This window comes from Muscardinus avellanarius, assembly GCF_963383645.1.
Source record: "Muscardinus avellanarius genome assembly, chromosome: 10".
Lineage (NCBI taxonomy): Eukaryota > Metazoa > Chordata > Mammalia > Rodentia > Gliridae > Muscardinus > Muscardinus avellanarius.
The window spans coordinates 75,715,624-75,737,399 of NC_137796.1; the positions used below are offsets into that span (position 1 = coordinate 75,715,624).

Here is a 21,776-nt window from a genome sequence, read left to right on the forward strand (position 1 = left end):
TAATCGGTTGTTTGTACTTTGAATTGAGGCCTTTCCTTCATTAATTGCATCCTTTATCTCTTTTTGGCTCTCTCTCTGAGTTCTTTTCGAAGCACCTCTATTATTTCTACAGTTATTTTCCTGATTTGATCTTCTAGAAATCTCTGAATTTCTGTTTTATCAGGTTCTGATGTTGTGGGGTTGTGGGCATTCATTGCTCCATTGTTATTCCTCTTTCCCATGATTTCGGAAGTTTGTGCCTTCTCTGGGTTCTTCCCTTGGGTCACTACGACTTCACTTAAGGTGCTCTGGATCTCGAGTCTGTGGTATCTCAGTCCCCACTACTCCTTTACTGGGTTGTATCACAGAGTCTCAGACTCAGGGAGTCAATCGAGGCTGCTTTAGAGCATGGGGGGTGCCAGATTGGGCATTCTCCTATGGTGTGATATATCTGCCACCGCCACTCCCCCAATGGGTCAAGTCCCTGGGAGTGCAGTACTGGGATTTCTCCTCTAGGGGCCTCAATTTGACTCACTGTTGTTGAGTGCGCCGATGGAGCTGTAGTGGACTCTGTGAATTCGCTGCTGCCGCCGCCAGTGACAATATAGCGCTGCTGCCATGCGTATTTCTTCTCTGGTTTTGAGTTCCGCTCTGAGTCCCTGCAGGATGTACTGAGCCCAGCCCCTGGGAGCTTCAGATGCTCCCTGCGCCGAAAAATCTGCTGAATTCCACCCAGCTGTTCTGCAGCGGCTCACCTCAGCTCGCTATTGGCTGCTCCTCTCTGGAGCCTGGCGTGCTGTTGAGTGTGTTGGTCTCAAGCTGTCTGGTGAATTCACCGCTGCCGCCGGCAGTAAGGCACTGCTGCCCTGTCCTTGGCCGTGAGGCCGGCGTATCTCTTCTGTGGCTCTGAGCTCCGTTCTGAGTCCCCCTCCTCTCTGGGGCCTAGTGCTGCAAGGGAAGATGGCGCTCACCGTAATCCCAGTATTTGGGAGACTGAGACAAGGATCGCGGTTCACAGCCTCAGCTACTTAGTGAGGCCCTTTGCAATTCAGTGAGACCCATTTTCAGTATAAAGAAAAAATAGGGCTGGGGGTGTGTCTCAGAGGTAGAATGCCCCTGTTTTCCATCCCTAGTACTGCTAAATCAATCAATAAATGTAATGTACACACACACACACACACACACACACACACACACACACACAAATAGCACAGAGGGTGTAGCTCAGAGGTAGAATGTCTCTGGGTTCAATCCCTAGTACCAAGGAAAAAAAAAGTTGGCTTGGGAGTATAGCGCAGTAGTAGAGAATGTGCATAGTAGTATGCTCAATGGCCTAGGTTCAATCCCCAGCATCTACTCAAACGAACGAACTCCCCAACAAAAGTCCTCAAAGTCTTTCATAAAAAATACCAGCCTTTGACTTGGAGCCGTTTTGAAAAGTTTGTCAGAAGCTGATGTATGGTCAAGATTGAGGAGCACTTGTGTATGAAGAGTATTCTACATTTATAGTTTTCAAACCTGATATAACTTTGGGGCTTTAATATTGAAGTTGGGCCTGGTGGTACATGCCGATAATCCCAGTACTTAGGAAATTGAGATAGGAAGATCTTAGGTTTGAGGCCAGCCTTAGCAACTTAGTGAGACCCTATTTCAAAATAAAAAATAAATAGGGTTGTGAGTGTAGCTTAGAGGTAGAATGCCTCTGGGTTCCAAGCTTCCCCCCACCCTCACCCCCACCCCCACTCTCACTCCCACCAAAAAGCCCCTAAATTTCCAGAGCTGGGCACAGTGGCACACACTTGTAATACCAGTACTTGGGAGGCTGAGACAGGAGGATCACAGGTTTGAGGACAGTCTCAGTAACTCAGTAACCTAATGAGACCCTGCTGCAGACAAAAATTAGGGCTAGGGGTGTAGTTCAGAGGTCAAATGCTCTTGGTTCAATTCTTAGTCCCACACACACACACAAAAAAAAGCACCAATGATTCTAATATACTGCCAAGTAAGAACTGTTGTTAAAAGTTTAAATGTTGAGAGGGCTGCCTGCTTCTACACTGAAAGGTTTTGTTTTTTGCGGGGGTATGGGAGATCCAACCCAGGGGTGTTCAGTCTCTGAGCTTTATCCCCAGCCCTTTTTTTTGAAACAGTATCTTACTAAGTTGCTGAGGTTATGGCTAGGTTACTGAGGCTAGACTTAAACCTGTGTTCTTCCTGTCTCAGCTTCCAAAGTACTGGGATTACAGATATATGCCACTGTTCCAGCTGAGTTGATAATGCTTAGCACTCACAAGTTCTCACTATTTGTTTTAAGAAAACTAAGAACTTGTTCTGTTTGCTTATAGCCCAGAAATATTTTTCTTCATGGCCCAGATCAGCAAGTAAAAATAGGAGACTTTGGCTTGGCCTGTGCAGACCTCCTACATAAGAGTGCAGATTGGACCAATAGAAATGGGAAGGGTAAGTTTTCTTTTTTTTTTTTTTTTTTGCATACAAAAGAGACAAAGTCAAATGTGTCAGTATTTAAAGAGAATCATACAAGTTTAATAGTGAAGCTATGATAAAGACAAAAGGTATATGGGAAGGGTAAGTTTTTTTTTCATAAAGAGACAAAGTCAGCCGGGCGTGGTAGCGCACGCTTGTAATCCCTGTGTTTGGGAGGCTGAGACAGGAGGATCGCACAGGTTCGAAGCCAGCCTCAGCTACTTAGTGAAGCTTTCAGCAACTTAGTGAGACCCTGTTTCCAAATAAAGTAAAAAAAAAAAAAAAAAAAAGGTCTGGGGAGTATAGCCCGGAGGTAGAAAGCCTCTGGGTTCCACCCCTAGTACCACCAAAAAAAAAAAAAAAAAGAGAGAGACAAAGTCAAATGTGTCAGTATTTAAAGAGAATCATACAAATTTAATAGTGAAGCTATGATAAAGACAAAAGGTATATGGGAAGGGTAAGTTTTTTTTCCCATAAAGAGACAAAGTCAAATGCGTCAGTATTTAAAGAGAATCATAAAAACTGCATAATGAAACTGTGATAAAGACAAAAGATAACCGTTCCCTTAGGAGGTATAGTGCCCCATTCCCAGTAAGTGTTCCTTAATGTTGACAGTGTTAACACTCAAGGGGTTAATATTTGGCTTTTTACATTATAGGAACACCAACACATACTTCCAGAGTGGGGACCTGTCTGTATGCCTCACCTGAGCAGTTAGAAGGATCTGAGTATGATGCCAAGGTAGTATTTCTTGCTTTTTACTCGTTTATTCAACATGTTCTGCAATCGTAAATAACAATAAATGCAGAAATTGTATGGTGGAGGTGTTTTTGGAGATAACTGAGTCTGCTGAATAAACCGCCCTAGTGAGAAGCCTCAGTGCTTGACTGAATCTGGCTGCATTGCCCTTTAGGCTACTTGACTGTTCCCAAATCCACGGATGGACAAGTAGTTCTTGAAATGAGCTTTTCCTTTAAAATGTCACCATTCACGGCAGGAAACTAGAATTCACAGAAGCCTGTTTCCAGCTTTTCATTCTTCTGGCTGCAAGCTTGGGTAAATAAATGCTACAGGGAAGCCTGCCATTTGACTCCCCTTGAAGGGCAATGAATACTGTGTAAAGAATCGATCCCCATTGTTCCTTAAGAAGTGTTAAAGCAAATCCTCTTTTTAAAATATCTTAGGAAAGCCGGGCATGTAATCCCCGTGCTTGGGAGGCAGAGACAGGAGGATCGCATAGGTTTGAAGCCAGCCGCGCGCGCTGGCTTAGGAGACCCTGTTTCCTAATAAAAAATATAAAAATAGGTCGGGGAGTGTAGCCCGGAGGTAGAAGGGCTTCCAGGAACCCCAGTACCACCAAAAAAATAAAATAAAATAAAATAGCTTAGGAAATTTTCTTATTTTAATGAATGATACTCAGTTTTTTAGTGAGTGCGAAAGAGATGCCAGAAGAAAACCATGGCTGTCCCTAAAAGCTTATCTAGTAAAGACCTTTGTTAAAAAGAAAAACAGCCGGGCGTGGTAGTGCCTGCTTGTAATCCCTGCATTCAGGAGGTGGAGACTGGAGGATCACCGTTTGCACACAGCCTCAGCTACTTAGTGAGGCCCTCTGCAACTCGGTGAGACGCAGTTTCAAAGTACAAAATAAAAAAATAGGGCAGGGGGTGTAGCCCAGAGGTTGAATGCCCCTGGGTTCCATCCCCAGACCCACAAAAACAAACAAACAACGTTTTAGGGAAAACAACACAGATTTTATGCAGAGTTTGTAAATATTACCAGGAATCTTGATTATGAGAACAGGGAGAGGTGAGACCAGAATAGGACCTGGTGACAGGCCCCTCTTGCTGGCTCTGGCAGTTGTGAGCCCCCATTGCCCTGCCTGGGTCAGGCCTGGATCGTCATCTGCGGTGGAGTTATGGGGCTGTGATTACTGGGGGTGGTGGAGAGATCGCTGCCCTTCCCCTGACCATCGATCCTGCATGTCTGTGGATGTCCTTTTTGAGTATTAAGAGACAGGGCTGCCTGTGAAAGTCCCGGTCACCCCTTGCAGTATATGCAGGCTAGAGACTATATATGACATTGTAACCTCCTTCTGTGAGATATGAGCCATCTTGTTTTGTTCCCTTTTTTGTAGGGGACTGTCAATTCTTATTCTTAGAAATCCTGGCTTGTTTAAGAGGATATACACTGCAGTAGAAGTATTATTTTAGCCAGGCATGGTGGCGGTGCCTGTAATCCCAGTACTTGGGAGGCTGAGACAGGACGATCACACGTTTGAGGTCAGCCTCAGTAATTTAGTGAGATTCTCAGCAACTAACTAACTTCCTTCCTTCCTTCCTTCCTTCCTTCCTTCCTTCCTTCCACTGGGAATGGAACCCAGGGGCACATTCTGCCTCTGAGCTACATTCCTAGCCCTATTTTCATTATTTATTTTGAAATAGAGTCTCACTAAGTTGCTGAGGGCCTCATTAAGTGGCTGAGGCTGGCCTTGAACTTGCAATCCTCCTGTCTCAGCCTCTTAGGTACTGGGATTACAAGCGTGTGCCACTATGCCTGGCTACTTATACCTTATTTCAAAAAATTAAAATTAAAAAATGGCTGTGAGTGTAGCTCAGAGGTACAATATCCCTGGGTTCAGTGGTTCAGTTCCCCAGTACTCTCCCTCTAAAAAAGTGTTATTCTAACTTTGTATTGCAGAGTGTGTGTGTGTGTGTGTGTGTGTGTGTGTTTGTGTTACTGGGGATGGAACCCAAGGGCCTTCTACCTCTGGGCTACACCCCCAGACCTATTTTGTATTTTATTTGGAAACTGGGTCACACTAAGCTGCTGAGGTTGGCTTCAAACCTGCGATACTCCCATCTGAGCCTCCCAAGTACTGGGATTATAAGCGTACGCCACCACGCCTGGCTTGTACTGCTCTTTTTTTTTTTTTTTTTTTGTGGTACTGGGGGTGGAATCTAGGAGCATTCTACCTTCAAGTGACACTCCCAGCCCTACTTTTTTATTCTTTATTTTGAAACTGGGTCTCACTGAGCTACAACAGGCCTCACTAAGTAGCGGAGGCTGTCCACAAATCACGATCCTCTTGTCTCAGCCTCCCAGATGCTGGGATGACAAGCGTGCGCCACCGCGCCCAGCCTGTACTGCATTCTTAATTCCCCTTTTTTGTCCCTTTCCAGTCAGATATGTACAGCCTGGGTGTGATCCTGCTTGAGCTCTTTCAACCATTTGGGACAGACATGGAGCGAGTAGCAGTGTTAACTGGTCTAAGAACTGGTCAGGTACCTGAGTCCCTCAGTAAGAAGTGGCCGGTACACGCTCAGTATATCCAGCTCCTGACTAAGAGGAATGCATCTCAGAGGCCGTCTGCTCTTCAGCTGCTGCAGAGCGAGCTCTTCCAAACTTCTGCAAATGTACGTAAACATTTTTTGAATGCTGGGAAAAATAGGAGGCTAAAAATAGAATTTGTTTAAATTGTGAATCCTGTTTCAAAGGAACAGTTGAGATTCCAGTAAGGTTTATGGAAACAAAATATAGTTCAGCCCATTTTCAGAGTTCCCCATCGGGGAACAAGTACTACATTTATGCCGATGATATACTTGTATTTGTAGTTTAAGTTTATGTAAGTGCATCATTGACTTCCTGCCAACTGTCTACTCTAAAAATGACAAGCTTCCATTTCTAGCTTATTTTATATTGCTGAGGCTGGTCTTGAACCTGTGATCTCAGGTTCTTGGTCTCAGCCTCCCAAGTACTGGGATTATAGGTATGTGGCACCATGCCTAGCCAGTCTCTAGCTTATCTTCCTAAGTTAGTGAAAAGGTCTCATTTTTCCTCAGTCATTAACAGAAGTACCCCCTCGTAGGAAGGGACACATGCCAAAGTGTGGAAGAGAGCAGTGATTCTGAGACTGGAACAGTGGTGGAGAGATTGCATTCACTGTTCTCAGAGCTTTCGGCTTTCAGCTGCATGGTGGTGGTGTTCAGTCCTACGCCGTGCATTGCCCCTTGGAAGTCCTTTCCCTTCTTCCTGACACATGTTACTCTGCTGGGTTGAGTCTCCAGTCCACATATACTGGAAACAGCAGGTGATTCACCTGTCCTATTTCTCTAGAAACTTTTTAAGATTTAATTAACGCTTGAGTCAAAGATAAAGCGAGATATACTCTAATGCTTTGCTACTGAGGGTGGCCCTCAGACCAGTCACATCAGTGCTACCTGGAAGCTCCACCAAATTCTGAGTCCGAATCTGTATTTTAGCAGGGTTCCCAGGTGAGTCACACACCGTGTTTGAGCAGCAGTGCATGAGTGTGGAGGTCCTCCTCGCGTGGCCTCTAGATGAGCAGGAGAAAATCCCTTGGGCATGAGATGGATTCTTAGGCCCTCTCCAGTCCTCCAGCCTATTAAATAGTCAGGCACAGTGGTGCTCGCCTGGAATCCCAGTACTTGGGAGGCTGAGACAGGAGGATCACAGGTGTGAGACCAGCCTCAGCAACCTAGCAAACCTCTTAGTAATTTAGCAAGAACCTGTTTCAAAACAAAAAATAAAAAGGGCTGGGAGTGTAGCTTGAAGGTAGAATGCCCTTGGGTTTGAACCCTAGTACCATACCACACACACGTACGTCCCTAGTACCATACCAGTGAGTGAGTGAGTGAGAGAGAGAGAGAGATTGCTTGCTTGCTTGATTGATTCTGGGAGGAGAAAGGGCATCAGTTTGCACTTTTTTTTTTTTTTCAAATGGTGCATTCTACCTCCGAGCAACACCACCAGGCCTATTTTAAAAATTCTTTATTTTGAAACAGGGTCTCATTGAGTTGCAGAGGGCCTCACTAAGTAGTAGCAGAGGCTGTCCTCGAGCCACAGTCCTCCTGTCTCAGCCTCACAAATGCTAGGATTACAAGAGTGTGCCACCACACCTGGCTCTCAGTTTGTCCTTTTAACAAATCTTTTTTTTTTTTTTTTTTTTTTTTTTGGTGGTACTGGGGTTCCTGGAAGCCCTTCTACCTCCGGGCTACACTCCCAGACCTATTTTTACATTTTTATTTGGAAACAGGGTCTCCTAAGCCAGCGCGCGCGGCTGGCTTCGAACCTGCGCGATCCTCCTGTCTCTGCCTCCCAAGCGCGGGGATTACAAGCGTGCGCCACCACGCCCGGCCTAACAAATCTTTGAAGTGATTCTTGTATGGCTAGTTTAGGACTCACTTGTAGTGTCTTTTAAAAGAATCAGATGGTTTGGGCTGGGAGTGTGGTTCAGTTCTAGTAGAGGCGTGATTAGCATATACAGGGCCTTGGGTTCAATCCCCAGTACCCGAAGGAAAAAAATAGGTAGTTAATTTGTCTTTTATTTAGGCTTATTACTCTTCAAGTAAAACAATAAGTTTTCTTAGCTTAATTGGCATACAGGTAGGTATACTTTTCTCTTTGAAGAAAAGATGTGGTTCTTAAAACAGTGTAAATATCTACTTCCTCATATGGAGAGGATTCTCTAACACCCAGTTAAGATAACCATTAGAAACCATAGCTATTTGGTAGTTACGGTAAAGGATTTCTCCTGTCTGGTAAGATTTTTATTATAAATAATTAAACTATACATACCTCTACAGATTGGGGTTTGTAATATAGGCAGTCTTCCTTTGCACGTTAGTGGGACTATACAGGTGACTGTGCAAAGCCGGAACATGCCAAGAGAGGCTATCAGTGAGAAAGGTTATGATTGTTCTGTGACCTTTAAAGTTCGTCAAAACATTAAAATATTCATGTTGGCAGTTATGAATATATGCAGAAATGAAAAAAATGGTAAGACTGATGTTTAGCTAATGCATTGTAACTTAAAATGTTAACAAGCCAGGCATGGTGGCACACACCTGTAATCCCAGAACTTGAGAGGCTGAGACAGCAGGATCACAGACTTAAAACCTCATAACTTAGTGAGGCTCTCTGTAACATAGGAAGACTGTTTTTTTTCTTCTTCTTCTCCTTTCCTTTCCTTTCTTTTTCTTTTCTTTTTTTTTTTTTTTTGGAGATTGAACCCAGGGGCATTCTACCTCTGAGCTACACCTCCAGCTCTATTTTATTTTTTATTTTGAAGTAGGGCCTCACTAACTTGTGGATGGCGTTACTAGCTGAGGCTGGCTGCAAATCAGTGATCCTCCTGCTTCAGCCTCCCAACTACTGGGATTACAAGAATGCACCAACATGCCTGGCTCTGGAGACCTTGTTTCAAAACAAAATAGGGCTGGGGGTGTATCTTAGAGGTAGAATGCCCCTGGGTTCAATCTCCAGTAAACCTTCCCCCCAAGTTAGTGACATTGAAAATTCATACATTTGAAGGAACAGTGTGATTAGTGCCTTTTTTGTTTGTGTTAGGGGTGTGTGTGTGTGTGTGTGTGTGTGTGTGTGTGTGTGTGTGTATGGTACTGGGAATTGAATTTAGAGGCATTCTGCCTCTGAGCTACACCCCCAGACCAGTTTTTTTTCTTTGAAAACAGGGTCTCACTAGGTTGATGAGAATCTCACTACTTGCTGAGGCTGTCCTCTGCGATCCTCCCTCCTCTCAGCCTCCCAAGTACTGGGATTACAAGCATGTGCCACCACACCTGACTGAGTACCTATCTTCATCTCACCCAACATGGGACACAGAGTAGGCATCTTTTCTTTGATATGGCTAATTGTCATACTCCACCCTAAATTCTCCATGTTCTCTTTTGCTCTTTCAATTTTGTATTGCTGCCTTTTGACATCTTTTCCCTCTTCCTCACATTGTGAGCTGCTGTTTCTGTGGCTGCTCTTTTGGGGTGTGTGTGTGTGTGTGTGTGTGTGTGTGTGTGTGTGTGTGTGTGTGTGTGTTACTGGGGGTGGAACCCAGGGGCTTTTCTACCTCCAGGTTATACTCTCAGACCTAATTTTTACTTTATTTGGAAACAGGGTCTCACTAAGTTGCTGAGAGCCTCACTCAGTAGCTGAGGCTGGCTTTTTTTTCTTTCTTCCTTTGTGGTACTGGAGGTGGAAGTGGAGGTGGAACCCAAGGCTGAGGCTGGCTTTGAACCTGCGCGATCCTCCTGTCTCAGCCTCCCTAGAGCTGGGATTACAAGCGTGCGCCACCACGCCTGGCTTCTTTGGCATTTTTATGAGCGTGTCAACATTCCTGCAACCAGCCCACTCTTGAGTAACATATTTGCTTCCAGTACTGTCACTTTTAATTTTTGCACCTTTATCTTTGTTGGCCAGTGTCTGCTTTCATTTATCCAGTTTATGTGTCACTTGGGTTCTTCAGTGGAAGACATTGAGGCAACATGTGTTGTGAACCAAAGGACAGTAGCCAAGTAGCTGCATGTGTTTTGAACAGATCACAGTGATCAAATAGTGACAGACTTTGAAGGAAATGAAGAGACATGTTTGGTTCTGGATCAGAACCTGCTTTGGCTTACATATTGTTTTGGGGGTTGAGGAGCATTAGTTCTTACACTGTGGCAACTGACCCTGGAACCCTAGAGTTGGGTGACTGGTGATATTTAAACTGTGACTAAGTGGTAACTGGAATCCATGTGTATTGGAACTGTGTAGAGAGAAGCGTGCCTGTTAATGTTTGTTCATTGTGGTGTGGGGATCGAACCTGGGCCTTGTACATGCCAGGCAAGTGCTCTTCCATCAGGCTGCATCCCTGGTCCCTCAAATAGCCATTTTAATGGAGCTTAACATTTCTCTCTCTGTACAGGTTAATCTCACCTTACAGATGAAGATACTAGAACAAGAAAAAGAAATTGAAGAACTAAAGAAGCAGCTAAGCCTCCTTTCTCAGGACAAAGGGGTCAAGGACGACATGCAAAGTGGGGGCATAGCTATGTAGCCCGAGTGAGGCTCTGTCAGTAATATGAAAGTAGACCTACAGTCTTGGAACTGGAATGTAAATTTACAGTCTTTAGTAGGGTATAGATGGTGTGATTCTTCATGTATTTAGGAAGCCTGTATAAGAATTATTAAAGATGTAAAAGTACCCCTAGTTGCCTTGTCCGTAAGTAGCTCTTTCAGAGTCTAAGACTGCTGTTAGACCTACTCTTTCCCTTTCCTCTCCCATGAGCTTCTCCTAAATTTCCTTAGATAGTTCTGCCTACCCAAATGCTAAAACAAAAATCTCAACCTTCAATTACTTCTCTTTAAACTGCCTGTTGAATGGCTCTCCGGAAGGTTCTGTAGAGATCTGAGTGCTCCCCTCCCTACAGCCCACACCCAGGCCTGCTCACCAGCTGGGTGGGCGGTCCCTTATGACAGCTGTCACTCTTTAGCCCTTTCACAGGGCTGTGGAAGTCAGTTACAGAGACACCTGGTTGCTCCTTGTTTATAACCATCTGCTGGCTCTGCTCCGAGGTGAAAGTCCAGCTCAGCACCACCTCCAACCCTCTCTCTTCTGGCACTTTCAATTTGGTGTTATTCCACATTTGTGCTCCCAGGAGAGCTTTGATCTCAGCGTGGCACAGATACCATCTTTCCTGCCTTTGTCCTGCACTCTTCCTGTGATCCTGCCCCTTTGTCATAGCTCTCAACTCCCCAATCTACATAGTCCTCAGAGGCAACAGTCTGGGGTACCTCCTTCATATTTCAGAAAGTGCCTGTCACATAGTTTATGATGTATTATACATGATTTTACTGAATTTTAAATAAAATGAGACGCACAAATTATGATTTTTTTATTGGTACTTGACAATTGGCCTTTATTGAAAATAGGCATGAAACAGCACCACTCTTAAAAATGAAACCCTTTAAAACCAATTACCGAAATTCATTTAAGGAGCTTGAGAGCAGCATTGAAAGGGGCCAGGTTTTCACATGATCTCAGCCACCGCTGCACGTTGGCTGGTGCCGCTGCGCCACAGCCGCCGGTCTGCTGGAGCACAGACCAGAGCACAACATCTGCCACCGTAAGCTCGGTCCCCACCAGCCATGGGCTCTTCCCCAGAGCAGAGTTCATGGAGCGAAAGACAGCTGCTTTTTCTTTACTGCTCCCCTCTTTTAGCTGAAAAATGGCAATATCCACCCAGCTATCGATGAGGGTTAAGTTTACAGCATTCTGCTTCTGGCCAAACAGAGAAAACAAGAAACGTGCAATGTTTCCTTCTCCTTCAATGGGGCACATGGTCTGGACACTGAACTTCATCTGAGTCTTGGGCACTGAAAGGGAAAAACACAGCATGCAGTGTCAAGAACAGCAGCTGTTAAGAGAAGTCCTTGTGCTGCATGGAAGGAGTCACCAGGAATCACCAGCTGCCAGCGAGGGAAAGTATTTTCAAAACCATGATGTTTTTCATCTTCCAAGAGGCTTAAAATTCAAGAACATTTAGATGCAAACCATATGTTACAAAAGTAACCAAGGAGCCCTTTCTGCTTTTTCAATTTTGATAATTTTTTAATTCAACCCCTGCTGCCAAAGGGTCTGGAGGCTGAGGACAGGAAACCAGGAGTCCCATGGTCCAGGCCAGGAGCTCTGCTCTTACAACTGTTGTGTGTGTGGAGCTGGAAGCAGTGAGGGTATCACTGCATGGATGACAAGAACTTACTGCCCTCTGAAAACCTACCACACGGCGGGATACTGAATAAACGATATCCTACCATTCTATGGGGGCCATGAGAAAAATTACGCCAGTGTCCCCAGAATAAATTTTAGAATGTAACGGTCAGATGGCTGTGACAGCTGTTACTCCTCTAGTCTGCCTTGGCTGGAAAAGACCTTCCCCAGTGTTCAGGGTTCCCCTAAGTCTGTTGTACAGAGGCCCTGACTCCCCACAATGACGAGGCATCCTTGTGTCATGACTCCTTCCTGCTTTGCCTCTAGAGCTGCCCTATAGGTTTTCTAGATGTCGAGAGGATCTGACCCGATGGCAAACAGTTGTGCTCTGCATGCCACAGGACAGCCTATCCCTTTGCTGTCCTCACCATCAGTAAGGTCAAGCAGTCCTCTACTTACCATTTTTCCAAATTAAAGTGAAGCCCAGCTGATATTCATGACGGGGCTGCTTTCTAGTCTGTTCCCCAAAGCACTTGAGAAGCTTTTCAGGCACGCTCCTGACTGATGAATGGATGTGCACAGTAGATAGGACCCTGTAGCGTTCACAGAGCAGCCTGTGCAGCACAAGCAGGGAGAGAGGAGGGGAGGCCGGGTTTGCGTTGATCACGATGTCTTTCAGAGCCCCATAGTCCTGGGGGTGGGGGAGACCAGAACAAAGTAGCCAATAAGAGCAATCTGGTTTTTACTTTTTCTTTTTTCTTTTTTTTCTAGCACTGGGGATGGAACCCAGTGGCATTTTACCTCTGAGCTACACCCCCAGCCCTTTTTTATTCTTTATTTTGAAACAGGGTCTGAGTTGCAGAGGGCCTCACTAAGTAGCTGAGGCTCCTGTCTCAGCCTCCTGAATGCTGGGATTACAAGCATGTGCCACCATGCCCGGCTGGGAGCAATCTGTACACAGTGGTACCAGATTGTATCCTAAGGCCTTAACCAGGGTATGTGTGGGTGTTACTGGGGACTGAACCCAGGGACACTTTATCTCCAAGCTACGCCTCCAGCCTCACTACATTGCTCAGGCTGTTTTCGAATGTGCAATCTTTCTGTTTCAGCTTCTTAAGTACTAGGATTACAGGTGTGTGCCACCACGCCTGGCTAACTGGGGCTATTTACTTGAATCCTTGACTCCCATGAAGGAAGTACTATTATGACTCCACTTCATGGATGGGAAAAATTGAGTCCTGAGAAAGCAAGTAACTTATCCAGGGTCACTAAGCTCAGTAGGAAATGGAGCTTGGTGGACTCCATGTCCTAAACTCTCCATTTCCAGCTCCCCACAAATAGAAATTGGATTTTGCTGTCAAACAACTTACTGGGAGCCGGGTGTGGTGGCCCACACCTGTAATTCCAGTTCTTGGTAGGTTGAGACAAAAAGATTGCAGGTTCGAGGCCTGACAAAGCAGCTTAAGAGAGACCCTCAATAACTTAGTGAGACCTTGTTTCAAAATAAAAAATAAAAAGGGCTGGGGTAGCTCTGAGGTACTATTCAGTCCCCAGTAACATACAGACACTTGTTTGTCCATTTTACCACTGAGATAAAACTGTTTAAAACAATTGCACATGTAATTCTTCCAGCTACCTCATCTAGCACTGACCACATGGCAGGATAGGGATTCTACAGCAACCCGTGTTCAGAGTGTTTCAATGACCAGCCCCTCAAAAACAGGCCTGCTCCAGAGACCACTGCTGGAGAGGAAAGGGAAGGTTCTACAATTCTAGGCGCTGACTGGACTTGCAGTGCCAAGTGCAAAGACTTGCAGCCTCTCTCCAGTAAGATTTTCCTATTTCTATGCTTTTGCTCTTAACAAATGCAATTCATGTAGATAACCCTGGCCAGATTCCTTGGCCTTCTGCACACAACCTGCCACTCCTGGCTGATGTTCACGCCAAGCTAAGCTGAATGCTTTGCAGTTCTCCCCAGATTAAATTACTTGACGCTGTGCCTTCTGAGGTACTGAAATGTATCTTGAGCACGTGGTGCTCTGAGAAGCCTTTCCAGTGCTCTGAGAACTCACTGTTCTGGCTGTGCGTGCTTCTGAACCATCTACAAGACCCTGGTGTTCTGGGGGTGGGGGGTGGCTAAGTGTTGCCCGAGTGCACATGCACAGGATGAGTGGGCAGGGGAACAAATACCAAGATAGAGTTTGCCCAAAATGGAGTCTTGGGCAAGCCAGTGTAATACCGCCTCTCCTGTTTAGGTCTTTTAAGTATTATTCCATCACCAAATCCTAGAGGAGAGTATTAGTAGGAAATCTTGGGACAAATCCTTTGTGCCCTCAAATAAATAGCACTTTGATATACCCCAAATAGGGTCTCACTATGTTACCGAGGGTCTTGCTAAGTTGTTGAATATAGCAAAATGAACTTAAGCACAGTATGTTTGAGATGTGAGGCTGGAACTGGCTTTTAGCAATGTGTTTCAAAAGGATTGGTGGAGCCGGGCGTGGTGGAGCGCGCTTGTAATCCCCGCACTTCAGAGGCAGAGACAGGAGAATCGCACAGGTTCGAAGCAGCCTCTCTAGCTTAGAGACCCTGTTTCCAAATAAAATATAAAATAGGTATAGGAGTGTAGCCCAGAGGTAGAAGGGTTGCACCCCCAGTACCACCAAAAAAAAAAAAAAAAAAAAAAAAAAAAGGATTGGTGGGATGCTGAGCCTCTGAGAAGCTACCCAGATGATGAGCTACGCCCTGCTCCTCCAGCGTTCCAAAGCTGTTGGGAAAGACCTGGAACCGCAGGAGGCTGGGACTCTTGACTCTTTTTCTGCCTACTGCTCTTCACTGTTCTACAAATGGTCTAAGAAGCCAAGAGGGTGTGGGGCTTGTCTGGGCTTCACTCTCACATTGCAAACCTGTCTGTGCCAATCAGAGGCAGAAAAAGAGGACATGTTCTTGCTCCATCTTTTGAGAACCAGGAAGCCAAGGCAAAATCACACTGATACAATTTTCCAGTACTCACAAACATGCACACACGGATGTCTCAGTTTTCAAAAGGAACCTACCTTTCCCAGCACTGAATTCAAATCCAACACACTGGTCATTACAGTAGCTGGCTCATCAGCCTGCAAGATGTTCGTTACGTCCAAGTCTGCATCTGGTGTGTGGATCATCTTGGAGAGACCATCGACTGCAGCTTTCAACTCGTACAGACGTTTCAAAATCTCATCTTGGCGAGACTCCAGGGCTTGCAGAGAGGGGTCAGATGCTTCCTAAACAAACCAACATCCAAGCGGTCGGTCTACATTTGATCACTAGTCTCATCAAACCTCCCCTCCTTGAAAAGATAGAACAATGAAGCAAGTAGAATCATCTTATTTTCCTCAGCACCGCAAAAACAAACAAAAAATCATGTCAGGGTCTGAATCAGCTCGTTTTTCCATAATCCAATAGGTCTTGCAAACAGACCCACCAATGCGGTAAAACAAGTAAAAAACACTGAGGCTGAAAGCCACTTTGAAATTGTCTGAGCCGGGCGTGATGGCTCACGCTTGTAATCCCCGTGCTTGGGAGGCTGAGACAGGAGGATTGCGCAGGTTCGAAGCCAGCCTCAGCTACTGAGTAAGGCTCTCGGCAACTTAGTGAGGCTCTCAGCAATTTAGTGAGAGACCCTGTTTCCAAATAAAATATAAAAAAAATGGGTCTGGGAGTATAGCCCGGAGGTGGAAAGCTTCTGGGTTCCACCCCCAGTACCACCAAAAAAAAAAAAGAAATTGTCTGAATTCCTATTTCAGGTTTTTTTTTTTCCCCCTAAGAAAATAAGGGTGGAAAATGAAAGACTTGCTCTTTATTTATGTATTTATTTTTCTAAGAGACAGGGTCTTATATGTTGCCCACATTGGCCCTGAATTCTTCTTTCATTGTGCCTTCCATTTTTTTTTTTTCTTTCTCTTCTTATATTTATGGTACTGGGGAATTGAATTTGGGGGCCTACTTCCTCTAAGCTACACCCTTCTCCCTTTTTATTTTTCATTTTGAAACAAATCTCACTACATTGCTGAGAGTCTCACTAAACTGCAGAAGCTGTCCTTAAACCTGTGATCCTGCTGTCTCAGCCTCCCATGTACTGAGATTACAGGGGTACGCCACCACACCTGGCTCATTTTTTCTTCTTGGTTTCTTCCTCCTCCCTCCTCCTCTTCTTTTTGTGGTACTAGAGATTGAACCCAGAGACTTTCCATCTCTGAGCCCACTCCCAGTCCTTTTTATTTTGAAAATGGTCTTGCTATGTTGCTGAGGCTTGCCTCAAACCTATGATCCTCCTAAGTATTGGGATTACAGGTGTGTAGAGTCATATGGTTCTGACTCTATAAAGAAAAATATTTTAAGTAAAATTACGTATTTTAAGTTATTAAGTTTTTTTTTTTTTTTTTTTTTTTTCCGTGGTACTAGGGATGGAACCCTTCTACCTCCGGGCTACATTCCCAGACCTATTTTATATTTTTATTTGGAAACAGAGTCTCTTAAGCCAGCGAGGCTGGCTCTGAACCTGCGCTATCCTCCTGTCTGCGTCTCCCAAGCATGGGGATTGTAAGCGTGCACCACCACGCCTGGCAAGTTATCAAGTATTTTATGTAGCCAGGTGTGGCGGTCCATGCCTGTGATCCCAGTACTTGGGAGGTTGAGATAGGAGGATTACAGGTTCAAGGACAGCTTCTACAACATAGTGAGACTATCAGCAATTTAACATGGTGGTGCACATTTGTAATTCCAGTACTTGAGAGGCTGAGACAGGAGGGTTACAGGTTTGCGGCCAGCCTCGGCTATTTAGTGAGGCCCTCCACAACTCAGTGAGACTGTTTCCAAATAAAGAATAAAAATGGAGCAGGAGGTGTAGCTCAAAGGTAAAATGCCCCTGGGTTCAACTCCAGCACTGAAAAAAGAAAAATTTCTGGTGGTACAGCTCAGAGGTAGAGTGTTCCTTGGGTTCAAATTTCAGTACTCCCTCCCCACACAAAGTATTTTACTTAAATTTTGTTTTCTTTTTTTTTTGTGGTACTGGAGATGGAACTCAGGGTCATTCTACCTCCTCTGAGCTATACACCCCTAGTCCTATTTTTTATTCTTTATTTTGAAACAGGGTCTCACTGAGTTGCAAAGAGTCTCACTAAGTAGGAGCTGAGGCTGTCTTCAAACCGTGACCCTCCTATCTCAGCCTCCCAAATGCTGGGATTACAAGTGTGCACCACCATGCCTGGCCCTATTTTTCTTTATTTTGAAACAGGGTCTCACTGAGTTGCAAAGGGCCTCACTAAGTAGTAGCTGAGGCTGTCCACAAACCATGATCCTCCTGTCTCAGTCTCCTGAATGCTGGGATTATAAGCATGCACCACGACACCTGGCTTGCTTAAATTCTTTAATACTTAAATGAGTAAATTAAGACAAAGGCCATGAAAATATAATAATTTATTCAAATAGATGGGAAAAGGGAACACAGGCAAAGAAAATTTTTGTTGTGTGTGTGGTAGTGGAGATTGAACCCAGAGGCATTCTACTTCTAATCTATACCCCTAGCCCTATATATATATATATATATTTTTTTTTTTTTTTTTGAAACAGGGTCTTACTAAGTTGCAGAGGGCCTCATGAGGTTGCTGAAGCTGTCCTTGAACCTACTATCCTCCTCCTGTCTCGGCCTCCCAAGTACTAGGATTACAGGTGTGCACCACTACAACCAGCTGCTGCTGCTGCTGCTTCTTTTTTTTTTTTTTTTTTTTTTTGCGGGTCTGGGCATGGAACTCAGGGGCATTCGACTTCCGAGCTACACCCCCTGCCCAATTTTTTATTATTTTATTTTGAAACAAGGTCTCACTAAGTTGCAGAGGGCCTCACTAAATAGCTGAGGCTGTCCACAAACCATGATCCTCTGGTCTCAGCCTCCCAAATGCTGGGATTACAAGCGTGTGCCACCACACCCAGCCTACAACTAGCTTCTATTAGCTTTTAGGAATCTCTCTATCACCAGGCACGGTGGCGCACACTTGTAATCCCAGAATTTGGGAGGCTGAGACAGGAGGTTCGTGGTTCACAGCCAGCCTCAGTTACTTAAGTGAGACCCTGTTTCAAAATGAAGAATAAAAACTAGGGCTGGGGGTATAGCTCAGAGGTAGAATGCTACCCTTTCTCACCTAGTCTATTTTCTTACTGATCACCTAGCAACCGTCCAATATATTGTTTAAGATGGCAGCCAGGGAGATTTCTAAAAATGAACTCAGATTTTGTCACCACCTTTCCTGTGATGACAAGCCTAAATGCTTAGGCTCTTGGGACAAAGTTAAGCCCTTTAACATGGCTGATATGATCTGGATTGTGGCTATCTTACCTCACATAGTTTTCTCCCTTGCTGTCCACTTAAGCCACACTGTCCTGTGAGTTCCTCCAACATCATGCTCTTTCCTGCCACAGGACCCCACACCTGCTTGTATCTGCAACACCTTACCCTCTTCTCTGGCCTGGCTAACTCCAGAGCTTGAACTTAATTACTGCTTTTGCATCTCTCCTAGCCTGTTGCTCTTAAGATTAGATATCAAGAACATATAAGTCCACTTACTTGTGGGTAGAACAAAGAAGAATAAGGATGCCAATTAAATAATTAGGTGCAGACTAGAAATAAGTCTGAATGCAGGATGTGTGGTAGGTAGGACTACCACATGTATATAATATTCTGTTATTCAATGACGGTCCTCCTGAATAGTATTTCTAATCTTTTTTGGGGTGTGTGGTACTGGGGATGGAATCCAGGGGCATTGTACCTCCGAGCTATACCCCCAGCCCTATTTCTTAAGTCTTTTTATTTATTTTTTTTTGGTGGTACTGGGGTTCCTGGAAGCCCTTCTACCACTGGGCTACACTCCCAGACCTATTTTATAGTTTTGAAACGGGGTCTCTTACGCCAGCACGGCTGGCTTCGAACCTGCGCGATCCTCCTGTCTCCGCCTCCCAAGTGCGGGGATTACAAGCGTGCGCCACCATGCCCGGCATTAGTCTTTTTATTTTTGAAACAGGATCTCACAGAGTTGTGAAAGGCCTTGCCAAGTAGCCGAGGCTGTCCGTGAACTGCAAATCCTCTGGTCTGAGCCTCAACACTGGGATTACAGGTGTATGCCACCGTGCCCAGATTTCCAATCTAGTTTATCTAGCTTGTATTTGAGCACTGTTTGTGCACAATCTTACTCGTTTGTACAAATGGCAATGGGGTGATGACTTCACCAGAGCCAAAGCAGCAGCCACTAGACTGAAAACTCAGTCAACACGCACTGAATGATGTCTGAAGCAAGAACTGCACATGTAGTGTGGCCTGTGACTGTCTCAGCACAGCTTGATCTGGCTTTCTTGATCTGAACAATGCTTTATCTCACTGATCCCTTCCAATGTTGGCCTGTGGTTTTCTTTGCTGAGACTAGACTGTGATTTGGTGTCCACTGTTCTATTTTATTTATATTTAGAAGCAGCGGATCCCTTGTTTGTCCTGGATACGTGTATTTCATTCCTCTATCCACATTGTTAACATCTGGCTAGAGGAGCTGCTGGAGCCGCAGAGTCATGCATCTTCTAGGTCAGGAGTTCACAGATCAAAGCCCAAAAGAAGTCAGTCAGCGGACTTAAAACTTAATTGCAAATGAGAGGTGACATCACTCTGGGTTTTCTTTAGGGCTCTCTTGGACAGTGTAGTTGAAGGGGCATTGGTCCATGTCTCCCTGGCAGTCTCTAGTTGAAGGATCATTGAACCATATCTGTTATTTTTGTCTTATCTCCACAGTGAGACAACTGTTACTGTTCATGGGTTTCAAAGTAACCTGACCACCTCCCTTCCAATCTAGGCAGAAAGCCATGAAGACAAAGTGAAGGCTAGCATGTCACGGGAAAATTCATCTCAAACAAGATCTAATTACTCACCTCCTGTTAGGAAAGACAAAATATTTTTCCTGCTGGAAAACTCAGATATGTATTTGCAATAGATAAAAGAGTGAAAGACTTAAGCAGGTACTTACAAAAGATCAAAATGGCCAGGAATCATGAAAAGATGCTCCTCTTGGGCAGAAGTGGAGAAATCCAAACTAAAACTACGTTGGAATACCTGCCTTGGGATGACTACATTATCACACCCACTAGCTTTGTGGAAAGTGCAAACATGAGGAATTCTTCAAGGTTGATGAAAGCATAAACTGGTATAACCACTTTGGAAAACATTTTATCTAGTAAAGTGGAAGGGGCGGAGCAGCCTGAAGGATGAATAATGGTGGTATACTCCTGCACTGGAATAGCATACTGCAGCAAGACAATTGCTTCTGCTGCTCCTCAAAGAGACACTTAAAATCATGTCCTCAAAAAGCCTGCCACATCAGAATACTGTATGTTTCCAATTATATCAAGATACATTGTTTAGGGATGCATTTAGTTGGCAAAATAATAGAAAAAAGTAAGACATAACTGCTATTAAAGTTAGGACCTGTGAAGTCCCCCCCCCCCCCCCGGGGATTAAACCAGGAACATTCTAACTCTGAGCTACACTTCCAGCCCTAGTATGTTCTTATTTTTAAACAGGGTCTCACTAGGTTGATCAGAGTCTCACTACTTGCAGAGGCTGTCCTCAAATCCTTCCCCCTGTCTCACCCTCCAAAGTACTGGGATTACAGGCCTGTGCCACCATGCTGGGGCTGAAGGATAGTTTTGGGGGAACTGACAATGTGTATCAATCTGGGTGGCAGTGATCCCAAGGTCGCTCCCTAATTCCTCAAAATGAGTGTTTATATGCCATTAACTTTTCTGTGACTAAAATTTTCTGATAAAAAGTTCAAGAAGCCAGATATCAAAAAAAAAAAAAAAAGGAGATTTTTAACTTACATATTTAGGTACCGGGGACTAAACCCAGGGGCATTCTACTTACAAGTTATATCACCCCCTGCTCTTTTTTTTTTTTTTTTAAATTTTGAAACGGGACTCACTAAGATACTGAGGCTGGCTTGCGCGAACCTCCTGTCCCAGGTACTGGGATTACTGGCATGGGCCACCATGTCTGGCTTGGTTAGTTGTTTTGTGTGTGTGTGTGTGTGTGTGTGTGTGTGTGTGTGTGTGTGTGTGTGTGTATGTGGTGCTGAGGATTAAACCCAGTAACATTCTGTCTCTGAGCTACACTCCCAGCCCTATTTTATTTTTTATATTTTGAAACAGGGTCTAAATTTATGAGGCTGGCCACGAACCTACTATCCTCTTGTCTCAGCCTCCCAAGTACTGGGATTACAATTGTGTGCCACCAAGCCTGGCTGGGATTACACCAAAGTACTGGGATTACAAACCTGGAGCACCACGCCCGGCTTGGATAAATTTTTTCATATATTAAAGTTGGAGTGACTCGCTGGTGGGATCCTCCCATCCTTGCCAGGAGCCAGAGGGTCGGGAGAGCAGCAACGCCTGCGCACCCTACAAGCTGGGGGAGAGCTGGGCAGGGGCCGACCCGGCGGGGCGCCTGCGCACTGGGCGGGGGCCGCGCACTCCTACCTGCACGTGGGCCGCGTCGGGCGCGGGGCTGCGGGTTCCGCCGTGCACGTTGGGGAGCCGGTACATGCAGGTGGGAAGCTCTACACGCAGCGGTGCGCCGCCCCCGTGATAGGGCTTTACCTGGTACATCGGCATCGCGGGAACCAAAGGAAGGAAGGTGGCGGGCGACTCACAAGAGCGATCCGAAACCGTCTAGGGCCACGACAGTCTGCGGCCACCTTCTTTCTGACCCTGCTGTGGCGTTCGGGAAAACGCAGTCTGTGCGCTC

At 45.2% G+C, this 21,776-nt stretch overlaps 2 protein-coding genes across 4 annotated transcripts in view; one reads left to right on the forward strand and one right to left on the reverse strand.

Annotated features, from left to right (window-relative positions):
* Window positions 1-10,661, forward strand: part of EIF2AK1 (eukaryotic translation initiation factor 2 alpha kinase 1) — a gene marked incomplete at both ends in the record, with an annotated part of 49,793 nt that extends 39,132 nt beyond the window's left edge. Inside the window, 5 exons of the mRNA XM_080703832.1 lie at window positions 2,322-2,436; window positions 3,119-3,201; window positions 5,640-5,873; window positions 10,175-10,286; window positions 10,558-10,661. Of these exons, the coding sequence (XP_080559958.1) occupies window positions 2,322-2,436; window positions 3,119-3,201; window positions 5,640-5,873; window positions 10,175-10,286; window positions 10,558-10,661 (648 nt within the window). The remainder of the gene's footprint in view (window positions 1-2,321; window positions 2,437-3,118; window positions 3,202-5,639; window positions 5,874-10,174; window positions 10,287-10,557) is intronic.
* Window positions 10,662-11,236: 575 nt separating this feature from the next.
* On the reverse strand, window positions 11,237-21,643 carry AIMP2 (aminoacyl tRNA synthetase complex interacting multifunctional protein 2; the record flags this gene model as incomplete). 3 transcript variants are annotated; one of them, XM_080703341.1, is made up of 4 exons in its annotated part: window positions 11,237-11,625; window positions 12,419-12,650; window positions 15,016-15,222; window positions 21,629-21,643. In XM_080703341.1, the coding sequence occupies 4 exons, from the start codon at window positions 21,641-21,643 to the stop codon at window positions 11,237-11,239; spliced, it is 843 nt and encodes a 280-aa protein (XP_080559467.1). The 3 variants fall into 3 exon arrangements, with proteins under 3 accessions (XP_080559467.1, XP_080559466.1, XP_080559468.1); XM_080703340.1 differs by having other exon boundaries at window positions 21,509-21,643; XM_080703342.1 differs by lacking the exon at window positions 15,016-15,222 and having other exon boundaries at window positions 21,509-21,643.
* Between the last annotated feature and the right edge of the window lie 133 nt (window positions 21,644-21,776).